The sequence below is a fragment of the Vicia villosa genome, linkage group LG2 (assembly GCF_029867415.1).
Source record: "Vicia villosa cultivar HV-30 ecotype Madison, WI linkage group LG2, Vvil1.0, whole genome shotgun sequence".
Taxonomy (NCBI): Eukaryota; Viridiplantae; Streptophyta; class Magnoliopsida; order Fabales; family Fabaceae; genus Vicia; species Vicia villosa.
The window spans coordinates 191715468-191732758 of NC_081181.1; the positions used below are offsets into that span (position 1 = coordinate 191715468).

Sequence of the window (17291 nt, forward strand, 5' to 3'; positions counted from 1 at the left end):
GGAAATCATGTGATTGGAACCAAATGGGTCTTCAGAAACAAGCTCAACGAAAAAGGAGAAGTGGTAAGAAACAAGGCTCGACTGATTGCACAAGGCTATAGTTAGAGAAAATGGATTGGCTATACTAAAACCTTTTCACCAGTTTCCAGTTTAGAGTTTATTTGTCTCTTAATTTATTTTGCTATTAATCATAACATCACTTTGTATTAGATGGATATTAATAATGCATTTTTGAATGATTACATTGCAGAGGAAGTACATGTTCACCAACCTCCTGGTTTGGAAAATATTAAAAAAACCAGATTATGTTTTTAAACTCAAGAAATTATTGTATGGTCTGAAACAAGCTCTCAAAGCTTGGTATGAAAGATTACGCAATTTTCTTTTAGAAAATGATTTCACTAGAGGGAAGGTTGATACCACTTTGTTCTGTAAGTCCTTCAAAAATGACATTCTAGTAGTTCAAATATATGTTGATGATATTATATTTGGTTATGCTAATGCTAGTTTGTGCAAGAAATTCTCTAAGTCTACGCATGTAGAATTTAAGATGAGTCTGATGGGAGAACTCAAGTTCTTTTTGGGAATTCTTATCAATCAAGGCCCATAAGATACTTTCGTTCATCAGAGCAAGTACACCAAGGAACTTCTGAAGAAGTTTAACTTATCAGAGTGTAAGACGACAAAGACCCCTATGGACCCTACCTGTATTCGTGAGAAAGACAAGATAATCATAGTGTCTCAATTGATTGGCTGGTTTGAAATGTTTTGCCAATCGATTGACACATTTTTCCAATCGTTTAGATATTTTAATACATAGTTTGGATAACTTTTTAATCACCCATTTTTTGGCTAGAAAATCATTTTTAAAGATGTTTTAAGTGTGTGTGTGTCTGAGTTGTCTTAGTTCTCTTAAGCTACTACCTTACTTTTACGGTATTCAGTTCACTCAAACAGAGAAACAAACATGACATGGCGGATTTTCACACCTTTCTCCAAAAAACTTCAAGACTTTTGCTAGATAGTTTCTGATTGTACATGTACTTAGATCTTGAATTCTTTTGTTGATGAGTCATAAGGTACTTTGGTTATTCTATCATCAAGATTGAAAACTATTGCCATGCATTATCGTTATCAAAACTTCAAACGTGAGTCTTTATACCTTCAAGCACAAAAATCCACAAAAATAACCATCAAGAAAGTACATCTTTCAAACAATTCCTATGCTCATCATTCAAAATCAAAGATCTAGGACAACTCACACACCTATTGGGACTTGAAGGGGCATGGTCACATAAAAGGATTCACTTATGGCAAAGAAAACATGCACTATACCTCCTTTCAGAAACAAGACTCCTTTATGCCAAATCATGCAACACCCATCATCTAAAGGTACTCAACTTAGCAAATCAAAGGGCTACCCTATATTTGACCCAACTCCATAAAAATAGCTCATTTGGAAAATAAATATACTTAACAATTACAATACCAAACATAACACATGCAGCTAACAATTGAGTCAAGACATGCATACACCAACTGACTCTCATTATGCAGCTACCATCCGATCTATGTTCTTTAGTACATCAGGTTGCACATGCTCTTGGCATATATAGTTTCATACTCTCCTATACAGCTCAAAGCATTCCCCGATAGTGACTGGGCTACCAATCCTGATACAAGAAAGTCAGTCACATTTTTTTTTTCATTTACATGAGCAATTCTCTCAATTAATGGAAGTCAAAGAAGCAGGAAACCAGACAGCTCATCAGAAACTGAATATCTTGCCATGGTGTATGTGAAATTCAATGGATCACATACATGTTGCAAGACCTGCAACTGCTAACTAATTCACTTGCATTGCTAAACTGTGACAACTAGTCAACATGACACATTATGTGTTGATTCATCATGTTTGGTTCAAGATTCAAGTGTGAATCCATGTGTTATCTAATAAGATCAGGTCCAATAAATTGAGATCCTAAGAGAAACTAAGATTCCTAAAGTTACTATTAAATTTTCTAGTGAAATTGGGGAATTAACAATTAAACATGTTTTTAGATACTCAACTAAATTAAGATAACTTATTTCGTGGTGAAGGATTATAATTAAACGCGTTCATTGAAAAAGAGAATAATTATTATACACTGTCAGGGTAAAATATTTTATCCGATCATATGTATCACAATTATTGACAAGTAATATTTTATATATGATTAAAGAAAAATAAAAAATATACAAAAATTTAGTAGTTATGATTCACTGACAGTGTAAAACTTCTTTACACCGTCGGTGTATTTCAATTAAATTCTTAAAAAAAAATATTTTCTTGATATTCAATATTAAGACCGAATTTTGTGTATCATTGCAAATTATTTTTCATGATCAGTTTCTAGGTTTGCATAGATGGAATCTAAGAGTTTTACATGTATCATATAAGTAGTGATGGTTAAAATGGGTACTAATGGATTAGAGTTTTACAATTAGAAAGAAAAAGTTAATCATTGATTAATTTAGTACAACTAGAAGAAAACATTAAACAAATTGAACAAATAAGAGAGGGAGAAAATAGAAAAATAATTTTAATGTGATGAACTGAACATTTATAAGTGTGAGAACCCGCTTAAATATTTGGGGTAAATAAGTGATACATATATTTATGGGATTTTATTTAAAATTATTTGATGGAGGAGAGGTTAGACCTTTGATTAAAAAACAAAAGAGAGGTTAGACCTTTGATTAAAAAACAAAATCAGAACATGAAAATCAATACTAACCCCTTGATCAAAGAACCACCAGTGATTAATGTTGTTGCAAGAAGACCTGCTAACATAGGACCTATTTTATTTTTTGTCAACACACAAACAGATCCTATTCCAATTTCACGATAGGGAGAATAAAGAACGTTGACTAATTGCGTGGTGTCTTTATCGGCAATATTTCACGAATTACAAGGGGAATTCAAGCAAATGCACACGAACTAACACTCAAAGATTGGTCAATATTCCATATGATAAATTCCATAACATCAAAGAAACTCATAAAAAAAAAAAAATCAAAATAGGCTAAACTAGATTAGATTTAAGAAGGCCTTATTTTAGGAGTTAATTTGTCACTCCCTCACTTAATTTGGCCTCTGTCCATATTATATGTTTTTATCATTATATTTTTGTCTAAAGTTATTAATTTTTAACAAGTATGAATTTTTAGCGGAAATTTTAAAACTATATCAGAAATTTCGAATAAAAAATCATAGTTTTCATAACTTTTTACAAGAAATTTAGAAACTATACTGAAAATTTCGAAATTTCTGATAAAAACTTATGAAATTTTTAACAGCAATTTCGAAATATATGTGTTTTTACCAAAAATTTCAAATTTTTTGGTAAAAACTCATGAAATTTTTTACCAACAATTTTGAAATGGATGCGTTTTTATTGGAAATTTTAAAATTTCTGGGAAAAACACTTGTATTTTTTACAAAATTTTTTGAAATATATGTTTTCAAAATTTTTGAATGAACTATCGAAAATTTCGTTCGCACTTTTTAACTCAAATTTGTCCATGGACAGTTTGAGAATTATCAAAGTATAGGGGGGTGTGTGTGGGGGTTGTCAAGTTCTAGAAGGATCTCCGAGCTCTTGTTTTCTTTTTTCTTGAATCATTATCTTTTTTAGTTTATCATATCCTCCATGAGACAATCTATGTGGATAAATATTTCTTGCTCAATTCTCCTTTTTTTTGGCTCTTAGCAAGAATTCAAGAGTGTTGTGAGACTTGACAAACTCCTCCCAAACGACCTTACAAATCCATTTCTTTTTCAACATATCAAACTTTGGAATAATAAACACTTCATTCATTTACATAATAGATATGATTTTTTTATTCAAACACCACATGTATTAAGAAAGCGGAAAAATTACCGAATTATTACATGAAGGAACAGATTCCAACTGAGGAATGCTACCGATCCAGGTTTTGTTTCCATGGACTCTACCAACACCCACCATATGATGAGCATCAACATTGAAGTTTTTACCAATAAAACAGTCAATAACATTCTTAAAACTACCTAACAGATGCCTATAATCAACCACTAACGACTCAATATCCGCAATTATAGAAAAATCAGAAATGCAATCAACGACATTCAAAGCATTAGATTGAACCACCACATTGTCAAGATGAAGGGAAGAAATCATTTAGAGTGCCCATTTAATAGCCAAAGCCTCCGCCATGCACGGAGGAACATGTAACCTCTCCCACCTTCAAACAGTCACAAAAACGCCCTTAATATCCTCTTTTATCACACACCCCATCGCAACCATCCCTTCATCAAAGCAGCCAACGTCTACCTGAACCAATTTCAAACCAACACCTGATTTTTGCACTTGACTACCAACCAAACCGTTGCACTTTAATAGGACTTCAGGATTTGCAGAGTTAAAATCCCTAACCACTTCAGCCGCTTCAAAAGCTACATGAGAAGGATCAGAATGCTTGTTATTGAACACACAAATATTCCTAGCATGCCAGATTTTCCAAAGTGAGGAGCATTGAAGTTGGATAATCTGCATTTCCTTACCATTAAGAATTTCAGACAACCAATCGATAATGTCAAGATGTTGCGGAAGTGTGAATCCCAAAGGTGGGGAAAAATAGACTCTTCGAGCGAAATCGTACCCGCGGAAAAGGTGACGCGCATCTTCAACACAAGAATGACATAAAGGGCATGAACGATCAAGCATAATACCTTTCTTCTCCAAATTTCGTTGGGTTGGAAGAATGTTCTTTGCGAGCCTCCACACAAAATTATGCACTTTAGCTGATAACATAATCTTTCAAAGCTTTTTCCATAAATTGCCTAAGCTGTCATCCGAGGGACCAACTTTCTTAGACCTCCTCTCACTCCCCAATACATGATTTGCACTCTTGACAGAATAATTACCATCAACTTTGAAGTGCCAGATTATTTTATCCTCAGGAGTTCTTCTAGATAAAGGGATACTAACAATCTTTTCAACATCTTAAGGATCAAACAAAACAGAAAGAGCTTGTCTATCTCAACATCTAAGATCCTGGTCAATTAAAGAAGAAACTTTGAGGCTTTCCTCTGCATTCTCATTTTGAATGAGAGGTTTAAAACATGGACCAGAAGGGATCCATTTATCCTTCTAAACTTTCACCTTTGTACCATCTCCAATCCTCCATCTGGATCCTTTTGCCACAAAATCCTTTGCACTGAAAATACTTCTCCACGCGTAACTTAGGGAGAAACCCAGCTTGGCATTCACCACATCACTTTTTGGGAATTAATTTCCTTTAAAAACTTTCACAAAGAGAGAGTCCCTCCCTGCATAAGTCTCTAGCACTGCTTCCCCATAAGACTCAAATTAAAATCACTCATACCACGAAACCCCATACCCCTAGAACCTTTCGCCACTGACTTCCTGTCCCAACTCATCCAATGAACCTTCCTAGTGTCACTGTTGGATCCCCAACAGAACTTTGCCATCATTGATTCAATCTCATTGCATATTCCTTCTGATAATTTGAGATAACTCATAATATGTGTAGGAATCGCTTGAGCCACCGCTTTGATCAGAACTTCTTTTCCCTCTCTAGAGAGGAATTTTTCCTTCCATACTTTTAATTTCTTCCAAACACGCTCCACTTCAAGAGAAAACACTTCTTTCTTGGATCTTCAGAAGACAACCGGTAGACCCAGGTACTTAGAATGACTATCCACACCTTGGAAACCCAGTCTGTTGCTGACCATACTTCTCACCTCTTGACTAACATTCCATATAAACGATACTTCAGATTTATGAAAATTCACAACCTGACATGAGGCTTGCTGATACTTCTGGAGAAGTTAAAGAATGCGATCAACTTCATTCAAATTTTCTCTGACAAAGAGGAGGCTATCATTGGCGAAAAAAAGTTTTGATGAAGATGAAAATCACCTAATTTTTTTAAGAGAATGAAACGAGGAATGTTGATAGGTAAATGAAAAGTTAGATTATAGTTGTATGAAGTATTAATGGAAAAGAACTCATACGCCGGATATAGGGGATAACCGAGGGAAAAAATTAATTTAAAATAAAAAATTAGAAAAATACCATATTCTTGAAATCACATGCAAATGATATTCCTCCTTGGTTGGGCAAAGAAATTAAAGGATAATACAAATTTAAAAATAAAAAGTAAGGGTATTTGAAAATATTAGTTACATAATTCAAAATAAATAAATGAATAAAGGAAAAAGTGAAAGACGCAAACTCAGAAAATGTAACACTTGGTTCCTAAGTCAATTAAAAAATAGATTAAAAAAAACAAAAAAAAATGATAATAACAAAGATTTAAAGCGAGGTCCTTGGTAGATCTATTCTCTCGGATTTTCTCTAAATTGAGGAAATATATTGCATTTTTTTTATAAAAATAATCATCACACTCCCAGGACATATACCTCAGTTATTTGTCGGACGAGGTGGAAACTTTGTCATGTAATGTATTATTTACAATATTGAGTTCCGCACAGTTGCCAACAAATCTTTGATGAGACTGTTGGTTTTTCAATCTTCAACAATTGGTGAAATTCATTGAACTTCTCGGACAAGAGGGGAGACTTTTTGGTTCCATGGTAGATTCAAAATGATTTATGGGGGAGGACAATCGCGTAGTAACAGTAGTAACACCATTGACCTAGTGGTGTATACCGACGATGGGGTTGCTAAATGGAGTCTTGTGAGGCCATTGATCTTAGTATGAAAGAGTGGTGAAAATTATTGAAGTACATTCATAAACAACATCACGAATCCTTAACGACCCTAAAATTTCCGAGTTAAGGATTGGTTGGGTTAAGTTGCATGATGATTAGTCATCATTATATTGATAATGATGTATTTGTAAGATTCTTACACATATCAATTAGACTTTACAGTAAGATGATTAGGATTTTAGTGCTGAATATCCTAATGAAACATCTAACCCCTTGGAAAAGCTATGAACAGATTATGATATGATCTCAATTGTACCGTCTTTGGTTGATCATTGACCAAGTTTCAGTGTAAATAATTTTAAGGCACAATCTTAGTATGTACCACTTTTAGATCAATAATTTGGGATGACTTGGTCTATTAATGGATTGAGTTTCACCTAATTCAAAACCTTTTTTTTTTTAATTTAAATTTAAATTATATTTCTTTAACAAAATAGTTTTTATAAACTAAAAATATATAAAATTTAATTAAAAAATATCACAATTTTGTTGAATTTTATTTTGACTAGAATTTTTGTTGAATGTTATTAAGAGTTAATAGATTCTATGTTTGCACTTTCCATTTCATTTTCATAAAGCAAGACAAAGTAAAAACCATTACTACTTAAGCCCTCCAGCAAACAAACAAACAACTCCTTACCAAATCTTTTCTGCGTTTCGATTTGTTTAATCCTCTCTCAACTTTTCTCTCTGTCGTTTATCATTCCAATTCTAAAAAAGCCTCTTCTCAACACAACACAGAAAATATATTATTATTCCTTAAACGACATAGATCAAAGCGTGTTGTCTTCTCTAATGTCAAGCTTCAAACATGTATCCATGTTCTTCTTTTTGTTTCTGGCTTTCAATTGTTTCTCTTTGCTTGGATCCAACGCTAAAGTCCTACCACAAGATGAAGGTACTTTTCATTTCATTTTCTTAGTTTCAATTTTGTTTATGTTTTGGAAATTGGAACATTAGTTATTAATCAGTAACTTCCGAAACTGTTTTGTTTTGTTTTTCTGTTCGGAACTATGAGAATTGAAACCGACTTTGAATTTTACGGTGAAACCAACTTTAACGTTCTAGCCTTTTTTCTTTGTAACTTGTATAAAGTGTCTTCATGTTTTCATTTCCAGGATTTTGTTCATGATTGCTGCAATTAACTTGTTCAAAATCATTTCCTTTCAGTTTCTTTGAAAAAAAATTTGATTCTATAATGAGAAGAATTGAGTTTTGTATGTTTAATTGTTCTTAAATATACTTGATTTTATTTAAAAAGTGAATATATATTTTTATTTTGAAATTAATTCACTTCTTTTGGTATCAGTTTCATTGAATTCATTTACTACATTTGTTTTAGTAAAATAAATTCAATAAGAGTGATTTGAATTAAAAGTGAATATTGTTTTCTTTTTTCAGTGATAATTTATATTTGCATATTTTTGTAAATATAATTTTAATTTGAGAGTGTTTTGTTAATAGGTAATTGATTGATATCCTACTATGATGTGATGATAACCACGTCTATGATAGACATAGGTGGACCCTTAGTCTTGTCTTTTTTATATATTAGGTAAACAAAAAGATTAGTTTTATTAATAAGACTGTAGTTTAGCTGCATTAAGATTAGCCATTAGGATTAGGACCCCCCTTTCCATCCATTTGCTTAAATACAAGTTGTTTAGATAAAAATATATTTATATTTAATTAATTATAGAATTACTTTTTTATCAATGTTGAATTTATATAGGTTATACACTTATAGTAATCATTATACTAAACTAACATACAATAAATGACATTCAATAACAAGAAACAACAATAACATACAATAATGCCATTCAATAACAAAGAAACAACAATCAAATCTTATTTTATTAAATGGATTTAACATCGACAATCAAACTTTATTTCATTTATATTGGTTAAATAGATTATATTATAAAATGACGAGTGTTACCTACCTAAACTCTTTAAATGATCGATGTTTGGGACATAAAATCTTTTCAAAATTCCAGTCACGTTTAGTATTTTTTTTTTTTTGAATTTAGTGCGTGAATATTAAGTAAACGACCTATAGTTTGATCGATACGCTATGATATTATGTTAGAGTTTAGTTTAACTCATGTTTACAAAACCAACTCGTAAAATAAAAGATGACACTCTATATTAACATTAGAGGTTCTATGTCTTAACAATGTGTAACTTGAAATTTTTTCAATAAATTATGACATAATATTCTATTAAAAATATTTGTTTAAGAAATATTATTTTTGTTGTTCCATATGTTATTTTAAACCGTAGACGAATTAACGATATAGTTTCTACATAAGATTTAAGGAAGGCGTTCAATATACTTTAATTATGTGAAAAAGATAATATTATATATTTTTAATAATATATTTAGAAATAGTGGGTGAAGCTAACATGTTGAAAGTTAAGAGGTGGGGGACAAATCAAGTTGTGTACGTGATGTGCAGGCGATTGGTGTATTATTAATACGTGTGCATTGTATTAGTCAAATACTTTGTTCGCCTCAATTTTCTCTTTTAGGAACATTTACTTATTCCTATATGAGTTTCATGATGTTAATTTTACTTGGATTATTATCATTTTAAATTCAACAAAGATGTTGCTATAAAGGATGTATTTTAAATTATTATCTCTTTTAATGATTGTCGCATTTAAAAGATACTAATCACACATCAACATCCCACAACATTTAATTAATATGCTTAAAAATATAATTAATCTAAATCACAACCAAGAAGACAGATATTTGTCACCGTGATTGTTTTTAACTTTAACTCTAAATTAACAAGTTATTTTACTTAGTAGTTTATGATTTTTAATTCATATGACAGTCAATACAAATCTAACGAAGTATTATTAATAATTTAATAGGATTGAAACGCTGAGTTGATTTAGCGTGGTGAAAAAAATTGATTTTAAGTGAATTAATTATATAAAATTGATTTTGGATAAAAGTGAATTAAAGGTAAAGTGATTTATGTTTGAAAAAATTCTTACAAAAATGAGTTGAATAATAAATTCCAATGTAAAAATTACGTTTTATCAAAAACTATAAATCCTAGCTTTAAGTAAAATCAATTCTTGAAAACATAATCAATTTTGCTCGAAATCAACTAAACACGTCAAAATCAATTCTAATTCTAAACATCTAAAAAGATAGACTTATTCTTCGAGGAGCTTTCAGAATTAGAAAGTTGAAAAAAGGTGTACACATAATTCTTTTGCATGAAAAGTTCTATTTCTTCTTTTATTATTATGTCATTATTTTATTACCTGCCATGCATGACTTGCTGGTCACACCAACTAAAAAGTGACATAATAGTTTGAATGACAAATATGTAATTTATTTATTAAGTCTTTTGACCATGAGAGCTACAAATTATGGGCTAAGTTTTTGACAACCACAGTTTGCAAAAGCATGTGATGATTATTGAAATATGATAAATAGTTGGATTTAAATTTTTTAATGAATTTCAATAAAATATAAATTGTTTGAAAGAATCCAAACTCCAATTATGAATTAAAAAATAAATAAGTTATACTTTAATTACATTTCAGATTATTAAAGTAAAAACATTTAGAAAATAATAATACACACTTGTTTTTCTAATTTTGTAGACATCAATGTTTTTCTTTAATTTTAGAACAAAGATGAGACTAATGTAAGATAAATTTGATTTGATTTGTGTTGTATTGCAGTGAAATTGCTCCAAACAATATCAGACAAGTTAGAAAACTTAAATTGGAAGGTTACACAAGGTTCTTGCAATGATGATAATGGATTTGGTAACAAGAATATTTCAAAGGATATTTTAAGCAGTGTCACATGTGATTGTACTTTCAACTCTAGCACTGTCTGCCATGTCACAAACATGTAAGTTTCTAAAATCACTCCCTAAAAATTAAATTAAAGCTAGTAAAAAATATCAGAGTTTTGAAATTTTATTAATACTCACAAAAATATTTGCAATATTTTAAATTAAAATTCTATATTTTGTTATGGTAGCTTGCTCAAGGGTCTGAATATATCTGGAGTTATTCCAAATGAATTTGGAAATCTCACTCAACTCAAAGTACTGTAAGTGATTACATCATTTTTTCATTTTCTTCATTCATAAAAATAAGTCATTAGTTATTAGTATTATTTATTTTGCTAAAAAAAACTAACTGAATTTTTTTATTGAGCAGTGATCTCTCTAGGAATTACTTAAATGGTTCAATTCCAAAGAGTCTTGGAGTCCTCTCACTTGTGACATTGTAAGTTCACTTTAGACATTATATTTAAACACCTTAACCACATTTTTTCTATTTCTTTCAACTATATCCTCCGTAGCATCGTTATCTCTCTGAAAAAGTTGTGTCTGTGTCAGTGTTTGAAATTGGGACATATTTGTGATTAAATTTAATTTATTCATTTTTTCAATTTATTATTGATATCGACGTATCAATGTCGGTGTCATGTTTCCGGTGTCCATGCTTCATTGATTATATTTATATCTAATTTTCAGGGCATTTTTGGGAAATCAGCTTAGTGGTCCAATTCCCTCAGAACTTGGTAACATTGCAACACTACAAGAACTGTAAGTGTTTCAGAGAATAATTGGATGTCATATTGATTGCATTGAAATTGGAATAATCATGTTTATGATCCAATTTTTGCAGGACCTTAGAGGATAATCTACTTGAAGGACCTCTTCCTTCTAGCCTTGGAAATTTGAAACACTTGGAGGATTTGTGAGATTTGTTTCTTTTAGCCTTTTTATTTTATGTGTTTTCGTGTCCGTTCGACACGACACTGTCACTTGAGATTATGTTCAATTTATTGATTTTTTCAAATTATTACTGATGTCGGCGTGTCAGTGTCATGTCCATTGTTTTTTTTAAATAAGCGTGTCATGTCCATTGTCCGTGTCTGTGTGCGTGTCCGTGCTTCATATGGTTTTAAATTTCTAATTTTTTTCTGTATACTGCAAATGAATCTGCAGAAAGCTTTCTGCAAATAATTTTACAGGGAGGATACCAGAATCATATGGAAATCTGAAGAATCTCACTGATTTGTGAGTGGCATTATATGTTATGATATGATACGACTTTTCTCAGTTATTATTTTATGTATTTGCTAAATTCTGAAATTACTCAATATTCTGCAGTAGGCTAGACGGAAGCAGTTTATCTGGGAAAATTCCGAGTTTTATTGGAAACTGGACGAAACTTGAAAGATTGTGAGTATACTTTGGTTTATACGTGGACTTTTATTTGTTGAAGAATTAAATAAGGATATATCATGCTTAAGTCTGATTAAGATTTTGTTTTGTAGGGATTTGCAAGGCACGTCGATGGAAGGTCCAATTCCTCCTGCTATATCTCTCTTGAAAAGTTTGAAGGAATTGTGAGTACTTTCTCTGTCCTGGTTATGGAATGCAATGTTAACCAGATGAAGATTTTCTTTTGATTGATGAAATGTTTATATAACAGGAGAATATCTGATTTGAAGGGGAACACAACCATGGCATTTCCTGATCTGAAAAATTTGACACGCATGACGAAACTGTGAGTTGAAACCGTTCCTTCCATGCTTTATGTGAAGAACTTCATAACTCTTTTAGGATTTTAGTAACCGGTTTTTTGTTTCCGCAACTCAGGGAATTGAGAAATTGCTTAATCAGTGGTCCTATTTTAGACTCCATTGGTGAATTGGAAAATTTAAAAACTCTGTAAGTTGGATCAATGGTGTACTTTTAAGAATATGTTCTATAATTTCTTTATCATAATAAACCTCATCTTTTTCTTTCAGAGATTTGAGCTCCAATAGATTGACCGGTCCAATTCCAGATTCATTTGAGAACTTGGAAGCTATCAATTTCATGTAAGTGAACAAAAATGTTTTTCTTTTCTTTTATCAATTGTTGTTTGCTTTCGGTGAGACGGTGACTTAAACAAGGCACATATTAATGGTGGATGCAGGTTTCTGACCAACAACTCTCTAAATGGAACAACTCCCGGATGGATATTGACCAACAAACATAACTTGTCAGCACATTTTCTTGATATCTTTTACCCCTAGTTTCTTACCTTTTACTTGTTGAAATTTCGGTGTTACACAAGCACAATTAGTTTCGAGCGCACTCGTTGAGTTATGAAGTAATTAAAATATACATGCTTTATGTTTCAGTGATTTATCTTTCAACAATTTTTCCGAGTCTTCTGCAACTACTTGCCAGCCCTTGGACGTGTAAGCTTCATCTTTTTTTCTCAAGAATTTTACAATTATTTCGTGTATGTCTATACTAAGCAGCATAGTACTGTTGATGAACAGGAACTTAGCCTCGAGCGTCTCTTCTTCAGCAAACACTTCGTAAGTTCGTGTGATCATACTTATGTTCTAGTTTCAATTATGTATCATCTTTGGAATAATCTTCTGAATTTAACTTCTTATTTTTTAGACTGTCTTGTTTGAAGGCGAACCTACCTTGTTCGGGAAAATCTCAGTGTGAGTGTTAAGATATGTTAGATCAATCGCGTTTTCATTAACTACAATGATTCATAAATGAAATTGTGATAGCTTCTTTTTTAACATGTGATGAAAATTTTTTTTGTTAATATTTCTCTGCAGATCACTCATTGTATATAAATTGTGGAGGACCCGCAATAGAGGTTGATGACAAAGAATATGAAGCCGACGAACATTTACGTGGAATTTCGAACTTTGTTGAAAGTCCTGATGGAAAATGGGCTTATAGCAGCACAGGAGTATTTCTAGGAAATGAAAAAGCTGATTATGTGGCAACAAATGTTTTCTCTTTGGATATTAATGGCTCTGGATACTACCAAACAGCCCGCATTGCGCCGATATCTCTTAACTACTTTGGATTTTGTATGATGAAGGGAAACTATAATGTGAAACTTCATTTTGCTGAGATAATGTTTTCTAATGACCGGACATTTAGCAGCCTTGGAAGGCGCATATTCGATGTTTCAATTCAAGTAAGTAATGAATCCATAACTACTTCTTTCTTAGGCTCTGTTTAGTAAGTATCTTAATTGAGCACTTATAGCATAACCGTAACCATTTAAGTGCTTATGTATAATCTATTTATGCAACAAAAGATACCATAAAGTCAAACTATTCTCATGTATATATAAGCTATTTCATAAGCTATCTTCTATAAGCTATTTTCATGAGCTATCTTAGAGCTTATGGAATTTAGTTGAAAACTCTTTTCATAAGCTATTTTCTATAAGCTATTTTCATAAGCTATATTCAATAAACTATTTTCATAAGCTATCTTATAGAGCTCATGTAGTTTAGTTGTAAACAGCTTACGGACACGTCTTAAGCTGTTCCTATAAGCTCTTATAAACAGTTCTGCTTGTACCTTTGTCAGTACATAAACTCAAATAAACCAATCCCGATCGGCGCTTAGTTTTTACTTTGTACTAAAGTGTTGCTCATGTTTTGTATCTGGTTTCTAATTAATAAAAAGTTCTGAATTCCAAAACTATATAATGACAGGGTCATAAATATTTAAAAGACTTTAACATTATGGAAGAAGCCGGCGGAGTTGGCAAGGGAATTACTAAGGACTTTAATGTTGATGTTAATGAAAGCACCTTGCAAATCCACTTATCTTGGGCAGGAAAAGGAACTAATGCAATTCCTATGCGAGGTGTATATGGACCACTTATATCTGCTATCACCGTGACCCCAAGTAAGTACTAGTTTTCGTTTTGATTTCATAACCTTCTGTCAAATTTACCGATTAGACTACATTGTATTTCATATTCTTAAAAAAATTTATACTTTGCTTTAGACTTTAAAATTCCTTCGAATGGTTTGTCTGCTGGAGCAATTGCTGGAATTGTGATTGGATCATTGGCATTTGTTTTGCTGATACTCTTTGTCCTTTGGAAGATGGGTTACATTTTTCGGAAAGATCAAACAGACAAAGGTAAGATTTTAGTTCTAAATAAATAAAACATTTTCATGATTGAGCCATGGACCTCTTTATTTTCACTCTTGTTCCTGAGTAAAACACTTATCTTATTGCAGAACTCCTAGAATTGAAAACGGGCTATTTCAGTTTGAGACAAATTAAAGCTGCTACTAATAACTTTGATCTAGTAAATAAGATAGGTGAAGGAGGATTTGGGCCTGTTTACAAGGTAAATTTAGATAAACTATATATATGTATTCGGGAAATATAAAGCTTTGAATGATTATTCTCAACTATGATACTGAATGCATTGCATATTCACAGGGTATACTGTCAGATGGTGCTGTGATTGCGGTTAAACAGCTCTCGTCGAAATCAAAGCAAGGGAACCGTGAATTCGTAAACGAAATAGGCATGATATCTGCTTTGCAGCATCCCAATCTTGTGAAACTTTATGGATGTTGCATTGAAGGAAACCAATTGCTGCTTGTATATGAATACATGGAGAACAATAGTCTTGCTCGCGCTATTTTCGGTAAGGGCTTCATGTAACAGATTTTGGTTGTCTATATGTTTCTAATAAGTTGAAATCAAACTTTAAAAGACAATTTTTCTTCTAGGTAAGCCAGAACAAAAGTTGAACTTGGACTGGCGCACGAGGATGAAGATTTGTGTAGGGATAGCAAGAGGGTTAGCCTATCTTCATGAGGAATCAAGGCTGAAAATAGTACACAGAGATATTAAGGCAACTAATGTCTTACTCGATAAGCATCTGAATGCCAAGATCTCTGATTTCGGTTTAGCCAAGCTTGATGAAGAAGAAAACACTCATATCAGCACGCGAATAGCTGGGACAATGTTAGTATTATCCCATATTCAAAAGTTTTAAATCATAAAGACTTTACTTATCGTTCGTTGGTTTGCACGGATGTGTTTTTCTTACCGCTATAATCATTTACATAATAGTCTTATCTAGAAATTGTTTCACTTTGTTTTTTAACATTACTAACATAAAGCTACTAAATGTTCTCTTACCAGAGGCTACATGGCTCCTGAGTATGCTATGCGGGGTTACTTGACCGACAAAGCAGATGTATATAGTTTTGGAGTTGTAGCCTTAGAGATTGTAAGTGGAATGAGCAACACGAATTATAGGCCAAAAGAGGAATTTGTTTATCTTCTGGATTGGGTAAGCTACACCTGGTATTTCTTTTCCCTTGTTTCTAAATTTATAATTATGGTTTGGTTAAATTTCTAATTCTATATCTTGCATGTCATTTAAGGCTTATGTTCTCCAAGAACAAGGAAACCTTCTGGAATTGGTGGATCCAAGTCTCGGTTCAAAGTACTCATCAGAGGAGGCCATGAGAATGCTGCAATTGGCACTCCTTTGCACCAATCCATCTCCAACTCTTAGACCACCAATGTCATCTGTAGTAAGCATGCTTGAAGGAAACACTCCAATTCAAGCGCCGATCATCAAGCGAAGCGATAGTACAAGTGGTGCAAGATTTAAAGCCTTTGAGCTTCTATCACATGATAGCCAAACTAATGTTTCTTCAACATCCTTACAAGATAGTAGAGAGCTAAGAGGCAAATCAATGGATGGACCATGGGTTGATTCTTCCATATCTTATCCAAGTAAAGATTATTCTTCATCTGATAGGCTTATTTGAGATTTGATGATGTGTTATTTGTAAGATAGAGAGAGGGAGAGAGAGCAATGCATATATATTAATTCTTTTGTAAAGTATATCTGGACAACAATTTAGAGTGAGCATATTTGCTAAAATGTAGTGTTGGAATCAAACATGTGGTTTTGAAATGTATGGAAGATTTTCATTGGTTCTTCCTATATATTTGAAGGAATTTAATGTGTTAAACATACTTATTCAAAGTTTTAACTATGTGTATTTCTTAGGCATTGAATGATGTTGTCCATCCATACTGCTTATAGCAATGGCGGATTATGTTACATCATATACAAAGCAGTAGGATATATTTTAGAATTTTGTGGCCAATTCCTTTTGGGTAAGGGTTTTTGTAGAAAGAAATAAGTGTAGGATTTTTTAAAATAAGGCAAGGTAGATAATATTTACTACCTCCATTTCAATATGATAAAACTATAGAGGAGGATAGAAAAGTAGGGGTCTACAAAGTGTATAAAGGACGGGCTAGGACGTGTCGTATGTAATCCGAATCCGACTTTAATATTTGTTCAGACTAATTTTAGACCCTGAGTCCAATCTTAAACTTGATAAAATCTAATGACACGCGAGTCAAATAAGGAGTAAACAATAAAAAAACAAGACCGAATTGGTTTTAAGACAACTCACAGAAAAATACATTAACATTTTTTTTTATAAAATTGTTAAATTTTTATTTATTATTAGACAAAAATAACATAAATTTTTGTATCTACTAATCACTTACATGTTGGAAAGAAATTAATCACTATGCAATTTCAACGTATAATTGTAACTAACACTGTATTTTATGAATTAATCATCAAACCATTGACATGCAAAATCTCATTGTCTTAGAAACTAATGGATAGTAAA

At 32.0% G+C, this 17291-nt stretch overlaps 1 protein-coding gene across 1 annotated transcript; it reads left to right on the top strand.

The window, feature by feature from the left end:
• Positions 1 to 7349: 7349 nt before the first annotated feature.
• LOC131653392 (probable LRR receptor-like serine/threonine-protein kinase At1g53430) lies at positions 7350 to 16627 on the top strand. Its single transcript, XM_058923526.1, has 24 exons — positions 7350 to 7679; positions 10496 to 10670; positions 10803 to 10874; positions 10985 to 11053; positions 11305 to 11376; positions 11459 to 11530; positions 11782 to 11853; positions 11947 to 12018; positions 12114 to 12185; positions 12272 to 12346; positions 12439 to 12510; positions 12591 to 12662; positions 12761 to 12826; positions 12969 to 13028; positions 13113 to 13151; positions 13240 to 13286; positions 13410 to 13780; positions 14310 to 14505; positions 14608 to 14745; positions 14847 to 14959; positions 15055 to 15265; positions 15351 to 15588; positions 15769 to 15919; positions 16014 to 16627. Exons 1-24 carry the CDS (start codon positions 7577 to 7579, stop codon positions 16404 to 16406), a joined length of 3021 nt encoding a protein of 1006 aa, XP_058779509.1. The 5' UTR covers positions 7350 to 7576; the 3' UTR covers positions 16407 to 16627.
• The last annotated feature ends 664 nt before the right edge of the window (positions 16628 to 17291 follow it).